Raw genomic sequence first — 24,784 nt, forward strand, 5'->3', positions numbered from 1 at the left:
CTAACCCATAGAATGTACTAATACTTGAATTAGTCTGGGATCTGGATAATATAAAGTTATTATATAATATCTTTTTAGATATTTTTTCACTTAAATAACCGTATTTAGATTTTTTTCCTAAAAACTGTATTAAATCCATAACAAAAGAATATTCAGCTGCCAGAAGATATTTTTTTCAGAAAATTCAGAAGTTGAAGAAGAAAGTTTGGAAATCTGATACGAAAGTTTACTGAAGTAGAAAATAATAAAATGGAGCAAGCCTAATTTTCAAAAGTACTAAGTATCTTTAAATACTTCCATAATTGTAACATTCAGGTTTTATTCTAAGCTTCTTTGGAGAAAATGAGATTAAAGAGCTGCTTTTCAGACACATTTCTTAAATTTTCCTCGGAAGGGATATAACTATTATCTTTGTACAAAAGTGGTGTTATTGTAGTTCATAAATGTATGGAAATTATAATTATTCTTTGTTATATGAGTTAGCCCTTTTTCTGAGGCTTTTCTTTTCAGCTTCCCAATACTGTTATAAAGAGTAAATTTTCTTGGGACAAAATTATACACTTAGATCATTCCATCAAATATATTAGTAATTTTATGTGAACTTAAACATTTTGATTTCTTACTTTATTTATAAGATCTATGGAGGAAAAAACATGTTTGCTTGGTTCACTACTACATTCCTAGCATCTAGCACATAGCTGGTACAAAGTAGATACCCAGTAAATATTTTTTCAATGAATGAATGAGTGCCATACATCAAATGCAGTCCTATGTACACAGCATTCGAAATAATGAATACCTGTCCTCAAGGAGTTTATAACCTAACAATAGTGGAGACCAGTAATGAGGTAATTCCATAATTGTTTAATAAGCACTAAGATAAGTTAACACTAGACATGGGGTGTTGTGGAGATTTTAGGAACATGTAAATAGAGTTAAATTTATATAATGTCACAGCGTTAAATAGAAATAAATACACTATATGTTGCTCTAGCATGTGAAAATGAATTTATGGTCTACTGTCCATAAAGCAGGACCTGCTTCATTTATTTATTTTTTTCCACAAGTTCATCCAGCCTGCCTTTTGGTCTCCCTAGTGATTAATCAAAAGGAGTGCATTTGTTCTGCTCCATGACTACGGGTTCAACCCTTCACTCCAAACAATTTTCTCACAGATTAATATTGGTTCTTCACCACAATGGGCAACTCACTGAAGGGATCAAACACAGTGGTCCAAATTATCTATTTGGAAATTATTTCTAAGTGCATGGCCAGTGCCTAGTTCAGATGAAAAATAAATAAATAAATAATGCTACATTTCACATATATCCACTATTTATTTTAGAATTCTTTGAAAGTATTGCAAGTTAAATCTAAATGTATGCTTTAAATTAAGGAGAGACAGATTATTCAACCAAAATAATTTTTTATCAGATGCTTTCATTAGTAGAGGTTTAAAATACTGTAAAAGTGTCTGTAAAAAATCTCATATTCTAAAATAAGAAAGTCAGAGATTATTTGATACCCTCAATAACTCTCTCTGTTCCCTAGTTACCAGGGCGTAACTAAGGCACTGCTTTAATTTATTGTGAATTTCGATGGAGACTGTGTAATATAGATCCCTGCCAAAATCAGATGAATAAAATAATTGGCCATTTAAGATATAGGTGCAAAGTGTAAATTAAAGAAAATATTGTTCTTCCCTTTTGTATCACCAAAATGCCTCCTGGAATTTTGGGTAAGATGTCAAAAAATTTTGTCACTTTAAAAGTCCTCATTTTAATACTTAATGTCTTAGAAATGGTCTAATTAAAAATCTTCTCCTCTTTAAAGGGATAGAAAAGTTGTTTTAATGAATGACGATTTTAAAATGTGCTCTCAGTCAACAAGCATCCACATAAAAATGTCTGAACCTCGAGGACGTCAGTTTTGATTGCTATAAAACAGGCTAAATACTACCATTATTGGTTTGTTGAGAAAATAATACACGTGGATGATCCTACTTTAGTACCTGGCATTTCACTAGAATATAAATGTTCATTTTATTTCCCTTCAGTCAAGCAGTGGAAGAGGCCTTACATGTCACACAGTTCAAATTTCCACTAAAATATAGGCCGTCTTCCTCCTTCTCAGATGAATGTAAACACTGCCTGGATGTTTCCAGCACCAGGAAACTCATGCCTTCACAAGGAGGGTCCCCATCCTCATAAAGTCTTTTCTCTGCCAACTGAGATCTGCCTTTGGAGCCACTTGTAATATTCCACTTCCTTGGTTCTGAAGTCATCCTTCTGGTCAGAGGACAGAAAAGTCAAAGAGATTCCATCAAAACTATTAGGAAATATATTATTGGCATCAGAAAAAATGAGCCCTAGTAAACAAAATAAAAATATTGCAAAGGAAACCAATAAGCAATTAGTAACTAGCCTTTGTTCTGAAATGTGCTCATTCTTCATATAAACCTCACTTTGTTACTAAGGGAATTTGAGCCATCCAGTTCCATTTTATAATGTTTTTTATGTGTTTACGTAAATAAAAATTTCAGGATTATATAAATATTAGATATTATCTTCTAGTATGTTGGTTAATTGTGAAATTAAAATACCATTGTTTTATAGACAGGGCATCTAAAATATAAAATTGCAGTATACTTATAAGCAATCCTCTCCTTTTTATTTATCACTGAGATGTAATTATAGATTTTTAACCAATAAAACAGCCTTTTTGGAAGAATGAATATTATAATTCATAGCTTTTACTTAAACTTTAAGAGACAAGGAAGGCTGTCATTGATATGCTGGTTGGTAAAAGTAATCATTTCTAATCACAACATGAATGAAATTTTTTAAAACTTATTTTAAAGATAATTTCTACAACTAATCAAGTTATTAGGTATAATATTTCTTTGATATCTGGCTTCTATATAAGTTCAAAGGAAATAATTTTATATACATACTTCTGAAATAAGCTGGCAGAAAGTAATTAAGCTAGCATGTTTTAGGCCACATGACTATTTTTATCAATGGCCCTTAACAAATTTGCAATCATGTAAACAGAAATAAAGCTGGAAATAAATGATATAAATTATTGTGGCAAATACTTCCAAACAGAAACCAGTTTTATAGTTTGAGAGCAAATCTTATGCACATTTTTTTGCCTTTTTCTCTTTTTTCGTCTGTGTGTGACTATTTCAGGCAATGAGGTGAGCCTTTAATTTGCTTTTGACACTTCTAATCAGATCTGCATTGTGTGCCTTGCCATTTTCTAAGACTGATAGAAATGTAAGTAACATTAAGTAACATTTGAGAATATGATGCTCAGCCAACATCAAGTGTCAGAACAACTTGAAAAGAATTATTTGCAACTGAACTGTCTGAATCATGAAAAAATATTACTCAACTTGTATGTTTGCAGATTCGGTACTGGGCTGTCCATGATAAAGAAGCAGCTGCACACAGAGTGCAAGTCACTAGCCAAGAATACTCTGCCAGGCTGGAGAACCTTCTGCCTGACACCCAGTACTTTATGGAAGTCAGGGCCTGCAATAGCGCAGGGTGTGGACCTCCCAGTGATATGATTGAGACCTTCACCAAGAAAGCACGTGAGTCTCAATATTTGCATTTTATACTTGTCAAAAACTCCCAATTGATTCAGTGATGATGCAGGTATATTTGAGAGAAAATTACTACCTAGCAGTCTGAGCACTTTTGGTTTTCAATTTTAACCTTTAAAATCACACAAGATTTAAAAAAACAAAAACAAAAACAAACAAAAACATTGATAGTTATTGTAGATGATGAAAAAATGTGGAGAATATCTTCACACATTTAATGTTCCATTACAGAACCTCCCTTTGTAAAGACTGCCCACAAAATTTTGTATCATTAGACAATTAATTTGTTATTGTTTTAAACTTGGTTTTATAGGAATGCATCAACAACATGAGAAAATGAAAATTCTATAATTTTTCTATGCTTTGATTTATAAACCTTCGTCACTGCACAATGCAAATGCAAGTTAAATGTTGTAGCATTCTGTTCACTCTCTTAGTACTGTATGTTCTCATTGTTAATATAACAAGACCACCTGCCCTGCTCACATTTTTTGGTCATACCCATCTCCCTGGCTTCACTATGATAGCTCTTTTTTGAACCCAAGTTGAAGAGATGGAAGAGGAGAACTTATATTCAGAATTTAGGGAAACTTCACAAGAATTTGAAGACATGATTACCATTAGAGTATGAAAATTTATGAAATTCACTTGGGGAAAAAGAAAGTTCTAATGAAATAATAGAACATGGTGGTGAGATACAGGCTTTGGTATCAGACAGGGGTTTCAAATCTGTCTCTAGCACTTACTCAATGTGTGACAGTAGACATATTACATCAAATCAATTTATTCATTCATCAAAAATATGCTATGTGCCCAGAACAGGTCTAGGTGTTGACAATACAGAAATGATGAAGCAAGACCCAGATCCTCTTCTCACAGGGTTTAACAAACTAATGGAAAGAGAGGAAGAGAGAGAGAGGGAGATAAATATGACAAATAAATAAGTATATCATCAGATGACGGAGCAATAAAGTGAATAAACAGATAATATGGGATGAGGAGACCAAGATGGCAGAGTAGAGGGCCTGAGCTCACCTCCCCACCATGAACACATTAAAAATACATCTAGACATGGAGCAATTCTCACTGAAAACAAACTGGAGATTGGCAGAAATACTCTTCTACAACCAAGGCTGTAAAGTAAGATCCACATGGAGTCAAATAGGAAGGGAGAAGAAGTAATCAGGTTGGGACTCATGCCCCTAGTACGGGACATAAAAGAGGAGGGGGATATCACAGACTCAGAGATCTCCTGGGGGGTGAGGGGTTTGACCCACATATCAGACACCCCAACCCTGGGGTCCAACACCAGGAAGATGAGTCCCCATAGCAGATTAAACCACCAGTGGGACTTACAAGAGAGCTGTAGAAAACAAGACTCCACTCATGAAGAGTGTGCACACACAGTTGCTTACTCCTGGGAACAAGATAGAGGAATCAGATTGAAAATCCTCTGATGGCTTTCCTTGGACTTTCCCAGCATGTGTCCCAACCTGCACGAGTTGCCTTATTCAGAAAAGTTCCCAGATAGGACAAAGGCTACATTGCCAAGGAGAGTGTGCAGTTGTGGGGGAAAGAACTGGAAAAGAACCAGCACTGCATCTGAATGGGTCAAGGGCCGCCATTACTTGTGCTCACAGAGGCTCCAAATTGGGAGCTGTGTTAAGCTCTGACTGGCTTGCCAGGACTGTCTTATCACATGCTCTGGCCTGCACTGGGCCCCACTCTGGCCCCCTTGCTCTAGCACTGCTCCCCTCTGAGGCAATGATTCTGTTGCTGTGGGCAGGGAGAGGACACATTTAGAGGGAATGGAACCAGCTTAGGCCTGACCCTCAGGGCTTCTGCTCCAGCACCTTGGGACTCAAAACTGCCCCCAGTAGGGTGGTGATAGCCACTGAGCATAGGAGAAGCTCCAATACACACCTGGCTCTGGAACTAGTCCTTCTGTCTCCAGCCCCACATTCCAGCAGAGTGATAGTTACCAGCACACCATAAGAGATGTGACCCATGCTCACTTCAGATCCTGCTCCCCCACCAAAGCCGCTGGACACACAGAGATTGATAGGGGCACTACAACACAAGAACACCCCTTCAAGAACTGAATAGTTAAATGTTTCACCTAATTTCAAAGAGACTGAGAAAGTTAAATATGAAGACAGAGAAATTAGTTTCAAACAAAAGAAAAAGAAAAGAACCTCCATAAAAAACAACTAATGAAGCAGAGATAAAGAGTTTAAAGCATTAGTAATAAGAATGCTAACTGAACTTGGGAAAAGAATAGATGAAGACAGTGAAAATCTTAACTAGGAATTAGAAAATATAAAAAAGAACAAGTTACAACTGAAGAATGCAATAACTGAAATGAAAAACACTAGATGGAATTAGCAGCTGACTACATGATACAGAAGAACACATAAGCAATCTGGAAGATAGAATAATGGAAGTAATCCAATCAGAACAGCAAAAGAAAAACAGATTAAAAAAAAATTGAGAACAGTTTAAGTGACCTCTGTGACAATATCAAGCATACTAACTTTTTTTTAAATTAATTTATTTATTTTTGGCTGTGTTGGGTCTTCGTTTCTGTGTGAGGGCTTTCTCTAGTTGTGGCAAGCGGGGGCCACTCTTCATCGCGGTGCATGAGCCTCTCACTGTCACAGCCTCTCTTGTTGTGGAGCACAAGCTCCAGACGCACAGGTTCAGTAGTTGTGGCTCACGGGCCTAGTTGCTCCACGGCATGTGGGATCTTCCCAGACCAGGGCTCGAACCTGTGTCCCCTGCATTGGCAGGCAGATTCTCAACCACTGCACCACCAGGGAAGCCCCCATACTAACATTTTTATTATGGGGGTCCCAGAAGAAGAAGAGAGAAGGGGGTCAAAAGTGTATTTGATGAAATTATGGCTGAAAACTTCCCAAACCTGAAGAAGGAAACAGATATCCAGATACAGGAAGCACAGAGGATCCCAAATAAGATGAACCCAAAGAGACCCAAGTCATATCATAAAGAAATGTCAAAAGTTAAAGATAAGGAAAGAATTCTAAAGGCAGCAAGAGAAAAACAAAGAATCACTTACAAGGGAACCCCCATAAGGCTATTAGCTGATATTTCTACAGAAGCTTTGCAGGCCAGAAGGGAGTGGCATAATATATTTAAAGTGCTGAAAGGGAAAAACCTACAAACTAGGATACTCTACTCAGCTAGGTTATCATTCAGAATTGAAGGAGAGATAGGAGAAGCAAAAACTAAAAGAGTTTATCAGTACAAAGCCAACCTTACAAAAAATTTTAGAGAGTCTTCTCTAAATGGAAAAAAAAAGGATACAACAAGTAGTAAGAGTTGATATGAAAGAAAAAACCCTACTAGTAAGAGCAAATATATAGTAAAGGCTGTGGATCACCACTTACATAAGCAACTATGAAGATTAAAAAACGAAAATTATAAAATCAACTATAACCACAATAGACTGTTAAAGGATAAACATGAAGAAGCAAAATATGACATCAAAACAGAAAATGTGTGGAAGGGAGTTTAAAAAGTAGATCTTTTAGAATGTGTTTGAATTTAAATGATTATCAGTTTAAAACAAGTAGTTATAGTTGTAGGTCAACATATATGGACTCCATGGTAACTACAAGTCAAAACCCACAATTATAGATACACAAAAACTAGAGAGAAAGGAACACGAGCACACCAGTAAAGAAAATCATCAAACCACAAGGGAAGAAACTAAAAAACAACTACAAAATGACCAGAAAACAAGTAACAGAATGGCAATAAGTACATATCTGTCAATAATCACTTCAAATGTCAATACACTAAATGCTCCAATTAAAAGACATAGAGTGGTTGATTAAATAGGGAAAAAGTCCCATCTATCTGTTACTTACAAGAGACTCGCTTCAGAGCTAAAGACACACAGAGACTGAAAGTGAGGAGATGGAAAGAGATTCATGCAAATGGAAACCAAAAGAATGCTGAGGTAGCAATACTCATAACAGATACAGTCTATAACAAAAGATAGAGAAGTGCATAATATAATTAAATGGTAAAGGAAGTGATACAAGAAGAGGGTATAACATTTGTTATCATGTATGCACCTAAACATATAAATCCAATATTAACAGACAAAAAGGGAGAAATTGACACTAATACAATAACAGTAGGGAACTTTAACATCCCACTTACATCAATGGGTAGATTATCCAGACAGATTATCAATAAAGAAACAGTGGCCTTCATCATCAAAAAATCTACAAACAATAAATGCTTGAGAGGGTGTGGAGAAAAGGGAACCTTCTTGCACTGTTGGTGGGAATGTAAATTGATACAGCCACTATGGAGAACAGTATGGAGGTTCCTTAAAAAACTAAAAATAGAACTACCATATGACCCAGAAATCCCACTACTGGGCATATACCTTGAGAAAACCATAATTCAAAAAAACACATGCACCCCAATGTTCATTGCAGCACTATTTACAATAGCCAGAACATGGAAGCAACCTAAGTGTCCATCAACAGATGAATGGATAAAGAAGATGTGGCACATATATACAATGGAATATTACTCAGCCATAAAAAGAAACAGAATTGAGTTATTTGTAGTGAGGTGGATGGACCTAGAGTCTGTCATACAGAGTGAAGTAAGTCAGAAAGAGAAAAACAAATACCGTATGCTAACACATATATATGGAATCTAAAAAAAAAAAAAAAAAATGATTCTGAAGAACCTAGGGGCAGGACAGGAATAAAGACGCAGACATAGAGAATGGACTTGAGGACACAGGGAGGGGCAAGGGTAAGCTGGGACGAAGTGTGAGAGTGGCATTGACATATATACACTACCAAATATAAAATAGATAGCTAATGGGAAGCAGCTGCATAGCACAGGGAGATCAGCTCTGTGCTTTGTGACCACCTAGAGGGGTGGAGTAGGGATGGTGGGAGGGAGATGCAAGAAGGAGGGGCTATGGGGATATATGTGTATATATATAGCTAATTCACTTTGTTATACAGCAGAAACTAATACAACATTGTAAAGCAATTATACTCCAATAACGATGTTAAAAAAAAATTAAAAAAAAAAAGAAACAGTGGCCTTGAATGACACATTAGACCAGTTGGACTTAATAGATATCTATAGAACATTCCATCCAAAAACAGCAGAGTACACATTTCTTTCAAGTTCAAATGGCATGCTTCCCAGGATAGATCACATGCTAGGCCACAAAACAAATCTCAAAAAACTTAAGAGGATAAAAATTATATCAATCATCTTTTATAGTGAAAATGGTATGAAACTAGAAATCAATTACAGGAAGAAAAATGGGAAAAACATAAACCTAGGGAAAGTAAAACACATACTACTAAAAAACCAATGGGTCAATGAAGGAAATCAAAGAGAAAATCAGAAAATACCTAGAGACAAATGAAAATAAAAACACAGCTTTCCAAAATCTGTGGGACACAGCAAAAGTAGTTCTAAGAGGGAAGTTTATAGCCATACAGGCCTACCTGAAGAAAGAAGAAATATCTGAATAAACAACCTAAACTACCATCTAAAGGAATTAGAAAAAGAAGAGGAAACAGAGCCTAAAATCAACAGAAAGAAGGAAATAATAAAGATAAGAGAGGAAATAAATAAAATTCAGAACAAAACAAATCAATAGAGAAGATTTAATGCAATTCGTATCAAAATATCCATGATACTTTCACACAACTAGGAGAAATAATTCTAAAATTTTATGGAACCACAAATACCCTGAATGGCCAAAATAATTTTGAGAATGAAGAACCAGAGCTGGAGGTATCATGCTTGCTGACTTCAGACTATACTACAAAGCTACAGTAATCAAAACAGTATGGTAGTGGCACAATACAGACACATAGGTCAATAGAACAGAATAGAGAGCCCAGAAATAAACTCATGTTCTTATAGTCAATTAATATATGATAAAGGAAACAAGAGTATACAAAGGGGAAAAGACAGTCTCTTCAATAAGTGGTACTGGGAAAACTGGATAAATACATGCAAAAGAATGAAATTAGAAGATTTTCTTAACACCATATGCAAAAATAAGCTCAAAATGGATTAAAGAGCTAAATGTAAGACCAGAAACCATAAAATTCCTGTAAGAAAAGATAGGCTGAACACTATTTGACATTTTTTTGAGTCTGTTTCCTCAGGCAAAGGAAACAAAAGCAAAAATAAACTAATGGAACCAAATTAAACCTAAAAGCTTTTGCACAGCAAAGAAAATCATTGAAAAAATGAAAAGGTAACCTACTGAGTGGGAGAAAATATGTGCAAATTATATGACAGATAAGCAATTAATATCAAAAATATGTAAAAAGTTCATTCAACTCAATATCAAAAAAAAACAAACAACCCAGTAAAAAAATGGGCAGAAGATCTGAATAGCCATTTTTCCAAAAAGACATACAGATGGCCAATAGGCACATGAAAAGATGCTCAACATCACTAATCACTGACAAAGTCAAATCAAAACCACAATGAGATATCACCTCACAGTTGTCAGAATGGCTGTCATCAAAAATACTGCAAATATCAAATGTTGGCAAGGATGTGAAGAAAAGGTAACCCTAGTATATCATTGGTTGGAATGTAAATTGATGCAGCCACTATGGTAAGCAATATGAAGGTCCTCAAAAAACTTAAATCCAGCAATTCCACTCCTATATATATATCTGAAGAAAATAAAAACACTAATTTGAAAAGATGCATGCACTCTAGCATTCATAGCATTATTTATAACAGCCAAGATATGGAAGCAACCTAAATGTCCATCAATAGATGAAGGGACAAAGTAGTTGTGGTATATATATACAATGGAGAATTACTCAGCCATTAAAGAAGGAATGAAATTTTGCCATTTGCAACAATGTGGATGGACCTGGAGGGTATTGTGCTTAGTGAAGTAAGTCAAAGAAAGTCAAATACTTAATGTTACCATTTATATATGGAATAAAATATAAAACAGATGAATGAACATAACAGTATAGAAGCAGACTCACAGATATAGAGAACAAACCAGTGGTTGCCAGTGCAGAGAGGGAAAGGGGGTGGAGTAAAATAGGGGTAGGATTAAGAGGTACAGACTGCTATATATAAAATAAATAAACTACAAAGCTATATTGTACAGCATAGGGAATATAGCCAATATTTTATAACTTCTAAAGTGGTAGAATCAATAAAAACATTGAATCACTGTTGTACACCTGAAACTAATATAATATAGTAAATCAACTACACTTCAATTAGAATTAAGTAATAAATAAAATACAATAAAAAAACAGATAATACAATTTAAAACTGCCTGGGTGGGAGCCAAATTCCAATCTGATGGTTGGGAATATTCTCTTAGAGAAGATGCCATTTGACCTAGGATATGAGTAATAAGAAGGAGGTCTTTGCAGAGGAGATTCTATCAGGCAGATAAAATAAGTAGCACAAAGCCTTTATATGAAAAGAGTGCGGTATGCTTTACTTGTAGAAAGGCCAATAGTTCCAGAGCATAGGCTCTGAGTTGAGGAGGAAGAAGTGTGCTGGAGTCATAATAAGAAGGGTCTTATAGATCATAGTAAGGAGTTAAAATTCTTTCTAAGTGTGATAAGAAATCATTGGAAGATAGTAAGGCAGAGAGGGATATCTAATTTATGTTTTTTTTAATTGTTCTGGGTAGACAATGGAATAAAAGTGAAAGCAGAATAGCAAATTAGGAGACCTTTTTTAGTATTTGAGGCAGAATAGCAGATTAGGAGACCTTTTCTAGTATTTGAGGAAGAAACGTTGGTGACCAACACTAGGTGATAATGGAGATAGAAAGAAGTGGAAAATTTTCTGCAGGCAGAGTTAACAATTTGCAGCTAATTTGGATGTTGGCAATAAATAGAATGGAAGACTGAATCGATTTTGGCTTGAGAAATTGGGGGTTTGGTTGTACCGTTTAGTAAATATGGGAAAGTTTCAAAGAAAGGCAGATTTGGGGGTACATAGTAAATGTTCTGTCTTGATTATATTGCATTTGAGAAACCTTTCAGACATTTAGGAGGAGATAGGAAGTTGCACATATATGTCTAGAGGTTGAGAGAGAGATGAGCTTGAGATAAAATTGTGTGTACTTAAAACCATGGGCCCAGGTGTAAGGTTTAGGGAAGATTCATATATAGAGGAGAGAAGCGTGCTCAGGATCAAGTCCTAAGTCATTCCACCATTTGGAAACTGGGAAGAGGACATGGAGCTAGCAAAGGATGATTAATGAGAAGGAACAACCTGAGAGATAGGAGGAAAGATTATAAGAGATTATGAAATTTAAGAAAAGATATTCAAGAAAGAATTGGAAGGTCAACTCTGTGAAATACTGCAAAGATGTTAAGTTTTAAAAGAGTAAAAAAGTGACATTAGATTTGGCCAAGTGGAGATGATTGATGACCTTGAAAACAGAAGTTTCAAAAGACTGGTGGAGAGAGACATCCAAGTGAAGGTTGATGAGAAGAGAATAAAAGATCATTTTATTACCTACCTCCCAGGGTCACAGAGTGCATTAAATGAACCCATGGATGTAAAGTGCATACCATAGTGCCAGGCATACAGTACAAACATCAGAATTAGCCATTGTTGTTGTCACATCATTATCAGTATTATAATTCCCAATGTGATACAGCTTGCAGAATTAAAATTGGATATGGTGACTATCAGTTGCATGTTATTACTTTCACAGCTCCAAGCCAGCCTCCAAGGATCATCAGTTCCATAAGGTCTGGTTCACGCTACATAATCACCTGGGATCATGTGGTTGCACTATCAAATGAATCCACAGTGACAGGATATAAGGTATATAAAAGATTACTAGATTATTTCCCACACAAGCTTCATTCTTACAAAGAGCGACTGATGTTTGGTTTTTTGTTTTGCCAAAACCCATCCAGCTCTCTCTTAATCTAGCTGTGTAGCAGAATCAGATGACATGATAAATTTTGAAATGAGAAACGATCTTCAGTGAATTCTAGAAAAATGCTACGTCAAATGAGCAAGATAGATAGAATAACTGCTTTAAAGAATAGAGTTGTTAGAATAATTAGTGTTTAAAAAAGAGAGAAAGAAAGAATCCATTTTTGTTTGACAATGATTAAGATAGTGTCACCAAGCACACAGTGAATTCTTTGATGTATGAGGTACCCTCTGTAAATGAACAAAAATGGAAAAAAGGTTATTTCTATATATTCTCTATATCACACTATCACAGTTTTCAGTCAACACTAACTTTTAGAAACAGTGTGAAAAAATTTTAATTGCTAGGCAATTTTTAGACTAATTTAATATATTGAAAGAGCCCTCATTTTTTTACCTTTTTCATAAAAGACATTCTTTATCTCTATTTTGGTAATTTCAAAAAATAAAGTTTAGATGCTTAAGATGCATCCTCTTGGATCACCCTAAAAATAGATGAAATCAATTCTGTGAATTAAAAATAACGTGAATTTTCCAGCTAGTATTACACACAGCTCCCTAAGATTTTTTTTTTTTAATTAATAAAAGTATATCACTTTTATTTTATTTAATGTTAGGGCATTGGCTCCTTATTGCCAGTTTATTAAATATACATATTTTGAAACTTTTAAAGGTACTCTATAGACCTGATGGCCAGCATGATGGCAAGCTGTATTCGACTCACAAACACTCCATAGAAGTCCCAATCCCCAGGGATGGAGAATATGTTGTAGAGGTTCGTGCACACAGTGATGGAGGAGATGGAGTGGTGTCTCAAGTCAAAATTTCAGGTAAGCCAATCATTTAAGGCACGTTTTAATTAAGTACTCGTAAGTTCTAGGCCCATATGGCTTCTCAAGGGTAAATGTGGGACTGATATTCACACTAATATCAGTATCACTTGTAAGTAGATTTGAAATGGTAAGGATGCCCTGAAACTTGAAACTTCTCCCTTTGTAAGTCACAAAAGTACATTTGCAACATATCAGATACCTATTGGTTATTATCTGGGCGGCAAAGCACAATTAAAATACCATAATGCATTAAAATGGTACATGATACTAGATCATTAGATAATAATATCCAAACTTCTCTTATATCAAAAGGAAATTCACTGGACAACTATCAGGATTCTTCTCACCCCCTTTTCTTTATCTTACACATATTAATATAATAAGATAGAAAGACAGTAGATGATAGTTCCTTCCTTTACCAGTATGTCTATTTGTCTCAGTATAGCGATTCCTTTTCTGCAGACTCTAATTACTTCTCACAGCATTGGTTAATTTGAAATAAATATTTAAGGCAGTTATTTCTTCCTGTAAAACTCTACTAATTTTAAAAATTTTGATATTTTCTCTCACCCTGTATGCATGGTATAGTTTAATTATACTGAATTAAAATTGAGGTCATTTTGAGAATTTTATGAGACTATGAAGTGCTAGAAGATGCTAAAACAAAGATGGTAATAATTGATGTAGAAGAAAATTTGGTGATTTATAGCTAAATAGATGAGTATGTTACATATGAACCTAAAATAAAAATCCTTTAAAACAATTGCAGTGTTTTTTGTCCAATCATGGTTATCTAAAGAAACTGTTGAATTAACATTAGGAAATGTCAGATGTTAGGTGAATAGTACCATTCTAGACTTTTTAAAATATGTTTGGATTTATTTGCAAATTATTTAAATTATTTGTAGTGAGAAAGCATGTAAATACAAATGGAAATTTTAGGTTTTCTTATAAATTCAAATTATTTACATTGAAAACACTTTTAGTTTAGACATTATTATGTCTTTTTAGAAAATTGCTAAAATATGAAAGGAAAAGAAAATAGTCATATTCCAAATACTCTAACTGCTTAACTAATGTTCAGTGGAATTTACTTTTAGTTACCCTATATACATATATAATTTCATGTGTTGGCTTCTATTGAATATATTGTGTCATATCCAAATTTTATCAATTATGTTTTATGAACATCCCCCATGTCATTGAAAACTTTATGTATTTTATTTAAAATTATACATGATATTCTCTCAAATGTACAAAAGTTATCTACCCGTTTCAGTTTTTCCTATCATAAATAACACTATTTTGAGTGCATTTTTATAAATGTTTCTGCAGGTTAAATTTAAATAATCTTTCTGCAGGTTAAATTTAAACAATAAGTTAAAGAGTTTTACTTCTATATTTCAAAATATATTTTAAAATATTTATCAACTTATATTCCTATTATCATTGTGTATGAGTACTAATGTTGCACCACTCCAACATTAGTCTCTTTCTTTTAAGTCATCACTATTTTAATAGAAGAAAATGGCATCTTTTTTATTTTTGAAACTTTTTCTAAATTTTGAACTTTGATAACACACAGCTTCAATAGTTTCACACTTAGCAGGGCTGTTTCACAAAAGGAAATGAGAGGCAAATGTGGATATTATTTTGAGGGTGGTAAAATACAAACGAACTAAATAAAGTACTTTTGAACACTGACCTTCCCTGTCTAAAAGCCAGCTGTGGCACACTGTTGCTCTCTTCATTTTTACCCTTGATTCATTCCTAATGCAAAGCAGAACACAGTTTCTGGAATTTAGACTATAGAAGTTCGTAGCAGGGACAGATGCTGTAGCAGTGACAGTAGCATTAGTACAGTTATAACTAGTGGTGTGCTGGTAAATGTTAAACAATTGACTGTCCTGGGTAGGAGGAAGCCCTGGTTTATAGTGTTTGCCAATTTTTGTGATGTAAATATTTCATCATGTCCGATTTCAAGTTTCCCACATGATGTCACTAAATGTGGAGTTGGAAAGAGGTGGTTAGGAGCACACTGTGATAGGATTGTCACCATACAGACGCAATAGGTATAACCTCAAGAGCACTGATGATAATTAAAATGTAGTAAATAATTAGGAAGTGAAGAGACTGAATACTTACTACCTTTGTTTTAAACTTTTTCATTTAACTAATAAGTTTACATAATTTCAATTTTAATAACAGTGTTTTCAACAACTCACTCATAAACTTCCTTAAAATGTAATGGTTGCCTTTTGGAAGGTAGTATGGACCAGCTGCAGCACACCAACTTTATAGTCTGATTGCCCAGTGTAAATAGCCCATGTGCAGAAGACACAGAGTATGATTTTTTAGAAACCTCAAACATAGTTTCCTCTTTTTTTGCTAAGTAATGGAAAATATTCTTATTAATGCAGAATTTCTATTATTTATCTCAATCTGACCATAACTGTACCAAAAAAAACAAAAAACAAAACTGTAGAATTAACATTAGGAAATGTCAGATGTTTGATGAATAGCACCATTCTAGAATTGTCTCATTTAAGTTTGGATTTATTTTCAAATTGTTTAAATTATTTGTAGTGAGAAAAGCATTTAAATACAAATGAAAATTTTAGGCTTTCTCATAAGTTTAAAAGACTCCCAGTACTTTCCTTTGTTTCAGTTTTCATGCCTAATATATGTAGCCATGAATATAATACACTGCTACATTTTCATATTTATATGCATTATGCTGTCATTCATTCATTCAACAAATATACATTAAATGCCTAAAATATGTGAGGCATAGTTTACATACTTAAAATGTGCTACCGTTTGTATATTTCCAGATGCCTTCGAGTCCACATCACTATCATTCCTCGCTGGCTCTATTACAATTCTAAAAATTTTTTAGGCTTCCAGTTTTGACTTCCTATAGTCCATTCCCTATGCAGCAGCCAGACTGATCCTTTCAAACATGTCAAATCATATAACTCTCCTCTTAGAAAGATATCCTATAAAATGAATTCTAAATTCCTCACCACCTACCTTTATAATCTGGCCCTGCCAAACTCTCTCCCCTCAGTTAATTGATTTCACCCTTGGTCCACTGACCTCTTTTTGCTTCTTGAACATACCAACATTATTCGTATTACCTTTAACCACCTGTACTTTTTCTTGCTGCTGCCTGGGATTCTCTGGCTCTTGGCACAGCAGATCATTCTTGTCATTTTTGTTTCTGCTCAGATGTCACCTTCTCAATGAAGAATTATTATACAGCCATCAATGTAAGATAACCCTCTACTCCAATGTTTTGTCATATTGTGTCACTTTTTAAATTTATTCATAATATTTATAGCTATTTAGAATTATCTTATTAGTTGATACTGTTTATTATCTATCTTTATCTTTACTTGAATGTAAGCTCTGAGGGAGCAAATTCTTGCCTGCCTTGTTCAACCCTTGAATCCCCAGCACTCAGAGTACATATCTGGCACATAACGGTTTTAACAAATAATTCTTGAATGAATTCATGATTTCTGTATAGAGTAAGAATAATTTGGCAAATTAAACTATAATTTAGATGTCTAGAACGTTGATATGCCTTCCCATTGGGTACATGATTTACATTATGACATACTCACCCACAATTTGATTCTTACAAAGATTAAGACAGTATTAGAGATATTCTAGAAAACTTATTAGACATGGTAATCTGTAACTCCACTTATCTCTGACCTGAACACTGTCATCTGCTGTCTTAATAAATTGTTCCCTATCAGATGTTTATAGTTCACAGTGAGGCAAACATAATACTGTAAATGTTTCGTCACAAACATACTATGTCTAATACATTCTATATTGTCTTTTAAGAATCTTTTGTTTTTATAGATCATTGTGAGTTAAATTAAGAATCTGGTGAAATAGCTACAATATTTTAAATATAAATTTTAATAAATTAATTTAGCTTATGACATATTCACTTACAAATGTTAGAATATAGATTAACAAGGATCTTTGGTCATAAATAAATGTCCACAGAGAAGCGTGTATTTCATTACTAATGTGTGAATGTACATATTTTGAGCTTTTATTTTTCTTTTAGTTTTAAACACACTATAGCTATCTTAGTCAAATGAAGACTTTCAAGGACATTTTAGAGTCTGGACTTCTTCCTGAGGGCAAAAAGTAGTCATTTGACATCTTTAAGGTGGGAGTAATATGATCAGATATTTGCATTTGAAAAATCACTTTTGTGATTATGGAAAATATATATAGTAGGGGAGTAGATATAAGGAGATGAATTACAAGGTTATTGTCATAGAAGGATTACGATGATGATGGTCTGGACTGGAAAGTGGGTAGTGGTAAAGTCTAGGGTAGGTTCTAAAAGAACAAGGCATCTTTTCCACTTGATTTAAAGGTACTATATATTTATTTTGTTGACTTCATGTCTTCGAATAAATCTGTAATTTATCCTGATGTCACCATAGATGATGTAATCTAAACATTTAACCTACTATTTTTGGTAACTCCAAGCTATTAAATTAAACTATATATATAACCAAAGCCACTGACTTCAACACTGATGAAAAACACATTTTTTTTCACTTTGTCCTTTCTTCCCAGTAGCAGAAGACAAAGGGCTAGGAAACCAGTCTTTAGGTGGAATCTTTAGATGTTTGATTCCATTACTCACATGCTCCCTTCTCCATTACCCGTGTAAGTAGTGTGGTATAAAAGGAACAAGAGGATAGTCGGAATGTTTAGATTTAATTCATGCTTTATGAAATTAAAATTCATAAAGAATTAATGTCAGCAATTTTGCAAATATATCCTTGGTAAGCGTTTTCAAAAACCAAAAATAGTTTGAGCATCTAATTTTGTACAATAACCTGTATATAGAAGGAGAGGGTAATATGCATGGTGGTCTTAGGTTTACTTTATCCTGCCTTCTTTAATGACAGGATGCTATATAATTAAGTGATCCCCAAATCTGTAACTTTGTAAATGTCCTGTATCATTTGGAAAAATAGATTTCCATAAATAAATTAACTACTAACCTAAAATTTTGGAATGGTATATTATATGACAATAATGTTACAGTTGCATGCCATTTTTATAGGTCCACCATCATAACTTTAAAGTCTTGTATTTGTGATTATGACACAATCAGATACTATCATTCAGGAAATGCTATCACCATAACTATTTTGAAATTATCAAATATTTTGTTTTACTTTGCTACATGTTGTGTGGGATTCAAGAGTTTAAGAGGGTGAATTCAACCTCTGTATTTCTAGGCTGATAAGTAGCTTACATTCAAAATTACCTCTAAAATATAAATTCCTTTTATTACCATTCAGTCCTGACTACACACTTAAAACCTTTCCAACTGTAAAGCAGTACTTGGCATTCCTCGTTTTACAAAAAGCTTGAAAAAGGATGATAAGTTATCTGAACAAACTAATATTTTTTCACATTTCTAAATTTGACTTAGGACAGTGACTCACTGCCTTGATTTTTGTTAATGTAGCTCTATAAATGACTCAGGGTTATTTCAGCAGTTGATGGACAGGGCTAGGAACTCCCAGCAAAGGGAGTTCTCAGAGGTTTACTTACTCTTCAGAAGCTTTGAGCAGTAGTTCTGGAAGCGGATTTTGCCACTTTGTCAGGCCATGGATGGCATCTCTGTGTCTAAATTAACTCGGGTTCTCCTGAATCTTCCCCAATGTTTTTTTTAGCTACTAGTAAATTCACACAACAGTCCCAACATAATTTGTTCATTTACTTAGATTCAGACATATTTTGATAGGAAAATTAATCAGGGGAATACATTATAAAAATAGAAGGGAAAATTAAAAATAATCCTCCAAGATTTACTTACTACCAAAATAATTTTGGTTTATAAAATTTGGTCTCAGTCTCTGAAGCTATACTTTAGTGTTACAATGTGCAAATAGTTTTTTCCTCTGATAAATAAACCTTACTCTTAAAATATTCCATATTTGTATAATACTTTTGCTCTCCAGGAAATTGATTCATTCAATAAACATCTACTGAACACCTACAATATGTCAGGCATTCTGCTAGGTTACTGGTTACAATAATTGGCAAGTCCTTCTGAAGCTTACATGCAGCAACATGGGTAGACCTAGAAATTATCATATAAGTGAACTAAGTCAGACAGAGAAAGACAAGTATCATGTGATATCACTTATATGTGGAATCTAAAATATGATACAAAATGAACTTACTTACAAAACAGAAAAAGACTCACAGACATAGACAACAAACTTATGGTTACCAAAGGGGAAAGGGGGTGAGGGAGGGATAAACTAGGAGTTTGGGATTAACAGATACACAGTACTCTATATAAAATAGATAAACAACAAGTAACTACTGTATAGCACAGGGAACTATATTCAGTCTCTTGTAATAAACTATAATGGAAAAAAATATAAAACTATATATATATAAAACTGAATGACCTTGCCATACACCAGCAGCTAACACAACATTGTAAATCAATTTAAAAAAATAAGAAAACTAGTAGATATCTGGAAAATAAAGAACTAATACCAAATAATAAAGTTTATTTATATTTAGCTTTATTAAGGATTATAAGGAAAATATAAGTGGCTAATATAGAGAATAAAAGAGGTAAAACTGATTTAAATGAGATGATCAGTTCAAGCATCCCTTAAGCAGGAAATGTTTGGGCTGAAGCCTAAAGAAAAGGAACTAGCCAGACCACTCAAGTGGGGCTAAGAGTCCCAGGTACAGGGAAGGAGCCTGACATGTTCAAGGAGACCAGTGTGACCATTACGTAGAGATGTGGGATGAGTTGGAGAGATGAGAGGGGCAAAGCCATGAACGGCCTTGATTCCATCTCAGACTCATCTCATACCCTTCTCCTCTCATTTTAACTCTCTCCCTCATCCCATCCTTAAAGGCTTTTGTCAGAAATTTGTACCTTATTCTATGTTCAATGGGAAAACATTGAGGAGCCTTTAGGAGATGAGTGATGCAATCTGATTTAAGATCATTTTTGCTATAGTGCAGAAAATAAATTGAAGTGGAACAAAAGGGGAATTTGTGGGGCTGGTGAGAAAAGAGAAAGTCTGAAACCCAATCAGCACAAGCAGATTCTTCTTCAGAAAGAATCGATATATAGGATAGTTTAGTTTTTTCTTGCTCTGCAAAGCAAAGCAAATTACAAGATCTTTTTGAGGATAAATGACTAAAGAAGACATTATATACTATTCAGAGGGTAAAAATGTACATTTTAGAATGTTTCTTGTAAGAATTTTCAGGTGGAATATAAAAGTTAGAGATAAAAATATTATAAAAGTATTCATAGGCTTGCTGGAGGAAAATGTCTAGACCATCTTGTGCAACTCCTTCCCAAGGGCTGGAATTCTCTGCAGGACATTGATGACTTATGCTCTCTCAACATCAGCTTAAACACTGTTGGTGATAAGGAGGGAATTCACCCATTTTACAAGCAGCCCTTAGACAATCAATAGCTTTAACCAACAGATTACAGATCTCTGATCAATTCTATAATGATTGAACTAGTTTCTAATAAAATCAGGATCAACCCACATATACTATAAAATTCTTTCCTCTCTCTCTTCTGTCAGTGAAAGATGGTGCAGCTTTCAGGAAAAATGAAACCTCTCTGGATAATTTAATCAAGTATTAGAGTCTTAAAAAAGAAAATCTTTTATAAGAACTGTGAGAATGAATGTCTGTTGGCTTTAAGAAAAGCAAAATAGTTGAAAGGAACCCCCACTGATGTGCCATCTGCTTGCGGTCCTAAAGTAGGGGATCCACAGATGAATCCCAAAGGCAGTGGCACCACCTTCCTTTGATATCAGCTGAGGCCCACAGTCCTGCCTACCACAGCCAGAGCAGCAGTGGCTTCTGCTTTTCTATGACCTTCCAGTTCACCCCCCTAGTGCCTCTCAGTGGCAAGAGAATCTAGGAAATATTGTTTTCACATTTTTACCCCAGAGATAGTCAGGAGATCATAGGGAGCAAGAAGAATGGTGCTGAAATTCCAAGAAAAATACGTCCTCCAAAAATAAGTAGGTTTACATCAAAACTAACAAGAAGAACCAACCTAAATATGGATTTTTAGGGAAAGTTAAATTAAATAAAAGAGAGACAATAAATATGTTTTAACTTCTAAACTGACTTCATGATATAGAAATTCATATTATTAGAAGCACCATTAAAATTATAGGATAAGAGAAGCTGCAGATATTAAAGCTATATCATGAAAATATCTAAAAGGGAGATTTGCCCAAGATATGGAAAATAATTATTAATATCACCTGATCACTAGGACTCACAGATAACAACGTGGCTACTATATTTAGTCACTCCCCATATTTCCTTTCTCAGTATTATGATAATATCATAATGGATATTATTGTATACAGACCTTTTTTCTGAATTTCCAAGTTTTTCTTAGAAAAGATTCCTAGAAGTGGAAATACAGGATTAAAGGGCAGGACCTTTCAAAGACTTGGCAAACACTTGACAATTGCCAAATTGCTGTCCAAATAGCGATGCCCACATTTTATCATTAAACAAGTCTTTTTTTTTACTAGCATCTTGCTATTCAAAAAATTTTCATTAATTAAGGAAAGATATTATCTCATAATTTTTATTATTTAATTACTATTGAGATGAATATATTAACGTTTAATAGTGATTTAGTTTCAGTTCTATGAAGTTCTGTTTATATTCTTTTTTGTTTGCTATTAATAACTTTCTTTAAATTTTTATGACCAATTTATAAAGCAAGATTTTTAACATTTTCATGCCATATTTGTAGCAAATATTTTTCAAACTTGTATTTAAATGCTATTGACACTAGACTGATATGTTTTATTTTTAAGCAAAATAATGAATAGTTATAAAAATTCTCAAATACTTAATGTACATAAACAAGAAGTAATAGAATAATAGATACAATGTAAGTTTATTTATATGAAGTTCAAAAAGAATATAATAAAGCAACCTTTAAAGAGGTACATATATGACATGTAAAACTTCCCCCAAAAGAGAATGATTAACACAAAATTCAGCACAGTGTTGTGAGGGGTAATCAGGAAGAGGTTTATAGGATGGTAACAATGTTATCAATATTTGTTTGCCTGCTGATAAGTATACAGGTGTTTTCTGTTGTTTTTAAATAGTATTTTAAAAAATACTAATTTACATAATTTATTTCAAAGTTGTAAGACTAAAAAGGGGTTTGACGAAATTGAAGAGTGGAGAAAGACTATTGAATTTGGTATTTTATAGGTCTGTATTTGTTGGCTAGGCCTGCCATAACAAAGTATCACAGACTGGTTTAAACAACAGAAATGTATTTTCTTTCAATTCTGAAGACTATAAGTCTGAGATGAAGGTGTTGGCAGGTTTGGCTTCTTTGGAGGCCTCTCTTTTTGGCTTGTAGATGGCCATTTTCTCCCTCTGTCCTCACATGGTCTTCCCTCTGTGTAGGTCTGTGTCCTAATTTCCCCTTCTTATAAGAACACCAATCATATTGGACTAGAGCCCGCCCCAATAACCTATTTTAACTTAATTACCTCTTTAAAGACTCTGTCTCCCAATACAGTCACATTATGAGGTACTAAGTATTAGGGCTTCAACATATGAATTTTCAGCGGTAAAATTCAGCCCATAATAAAATCATTGGTAATTTCAAGAGAAAAACTTCCATAAAATAGTGTGGGTGAAAGTCTTATTTCTCTAAGCAAACCACACAGAACTTACATACTATAGGGAGGAGGTAAAATCAAGCTATTGATATATAACATTTTGTCAGATAGAGATAATGTATGAAGAAAATAAAGCAGAGGCAGGTGGGTAAGGAGGGATGGAAGAGGGCTAGAGCCTATGTTTTCTTTTTCTTTTTTTTTCCCATGGAAAGGCATTTTATTTTAAACATAGCAGTGTGTACATGTCAATCCCAAACTCCCAGTCTATCCCTCCCCTCCACCCTTCCCGCCTGGTAATCATAAATTCATTCTCTAAGTTTGTGAGTCTGTTCCTGTTTTGTAAATAAGCTCATTTGTATCATATTTTTTTTAAGATTCTGCATATAAGTGATATCATATGATATTTGTCTTTCTCTGTCTGACTTACTTCATTTAGTATGATAATCTCCAGGTCCATCCAGGTTGCTGCAAATGGCATTATTTCATTCTTTTTAATGGTTGAGTAATATTCCATGGTATATATGTACCACATCTTCTTTACCCATTCATCTGTTGTTGGACATTTAGGTTGCTTCCATGTCTTGGCTATTGTAAACAGTGCTGCAATGGACATTAGGGTACATGTATTCTTTCAAAACATGTTTTTCAGTAAGAGTAGCAGGAAAAGCCTGCTCTGATGGGGTAACAGTGGAAAAGAAAATCAAATGAAGTGAGGAAATTGTCCATGCAGTAATCTGGAAAGAAAAGTATTTCTACAAGAACATTAAAAAGCCCCAAGCAAGGAGTAGGTTTGAATGTTCAATGTTCCAGCAAGGAGACCAGTGTGACTGGGGCCGAGCAAGCCATGGGGAGAGTGGGCACAACGAGTCTGGAGAGGTAGATAGGACCTGAATCATAACAAGGTTAAGGACTTTGGAATTTACTCTAAATGTGACAAGAAACTATTGAAGTATTTTAAAATGTGGACTGATATGATCAGATTTATATTATACAAGTTGTATGTTTGCTATTCTTTGGAAGGAAGCAGAAATCCTGTGAATTGTAGGGAAAATCTCTGTAAGTATCAGAAAATAAGGAGGGCAGGAAATAGCAGCCAAAAGGTGATAATCCAAGTAAGAGATGAAGTCAGCTCTGACTAGTGTGGTCACCGTAGAAGAAGTGAGAAATAGTTATAGTCAGGATTTATTTGGAAGAAGACCTAACAATATTTTCTGATGATAAGGGGTGTGAAAAAGGAATTGGCATAACTCTTAGGAATTTAGATTAACCAATGGAATCATCTACTTAAATGGCCAACAGAATATCTACTTAACAGAATCATCTACTGAAAATAGATAACTGGAGAAAATAATTAGGAGTTCAAATTTTGACATGCTAGCTCATGCTACATCTATTAGACATCCAGGTGTATATAGATTAAAAAAAAAATTGTCTAGCAAAACTGAGAATCCAGCTGAGATCAGATAATAAATTTGTCAGAGAACCACTTGGCATAATTGTATAAGTATCTACAACCCATACCAGCCTGATACAGAAATAGAGATAGCAGATTGTTGTTGGTGTTGCCCAAAGTTATTGTTAATATAATAGGAGATCAAGGGAAAAAAGGATTCATTACTTCTAGTTTAAGAAAAATTTAAATA

The 24,784-nt window shown here is 34.1% G+C and overlaps 1 protein-coding gene across 2 annotated transcripts in view; it reads left to right on the top strand.

The window, feature by feature from the left end:
• The window catches only part of CNTN1 (contactin 1), a 369,710-nt gene that overhangs the window by 315,268 nt on the left and 29,658 nt on the right, over positions 1–24,784 (top strand). For both annotated transcript variants that reach the window (XM_059934553.1, XM_059934554.1), the window contains exons 22-24: positions 3,412–3,598; positions 12,354–12,466; positions 13,257–13,413. In XM_059934553.1, the coding sequence (XP_059790536.1) occupies positions 3,412–3,598; positions 12,354–12,466; positions 13,257–13,413 (457 nt within the window). The remainder of the gene's footprint in view (positions 1–3,411; positions 3,599–12,353; positions 12,467–13,256; positions 13,414–24,784) is intronic.

Source organism: Balaenoptera ricei, chromosome 10 (assembly GCF_028023285.1).
Source record: "Balaenoptera ricei isolate mBalRic1 chromosome 10, mBalRic1.hap2, whole genome shotgun sequence".
In the NCBI taxonomy this organism is placed as follows: domain Eukaryota; kingdom Metazoa; phylum Chordata; class Mammalia; order Artiodactyla; family Balaenopteridae; genus Balaenoptera; species Balaenoptera ricei.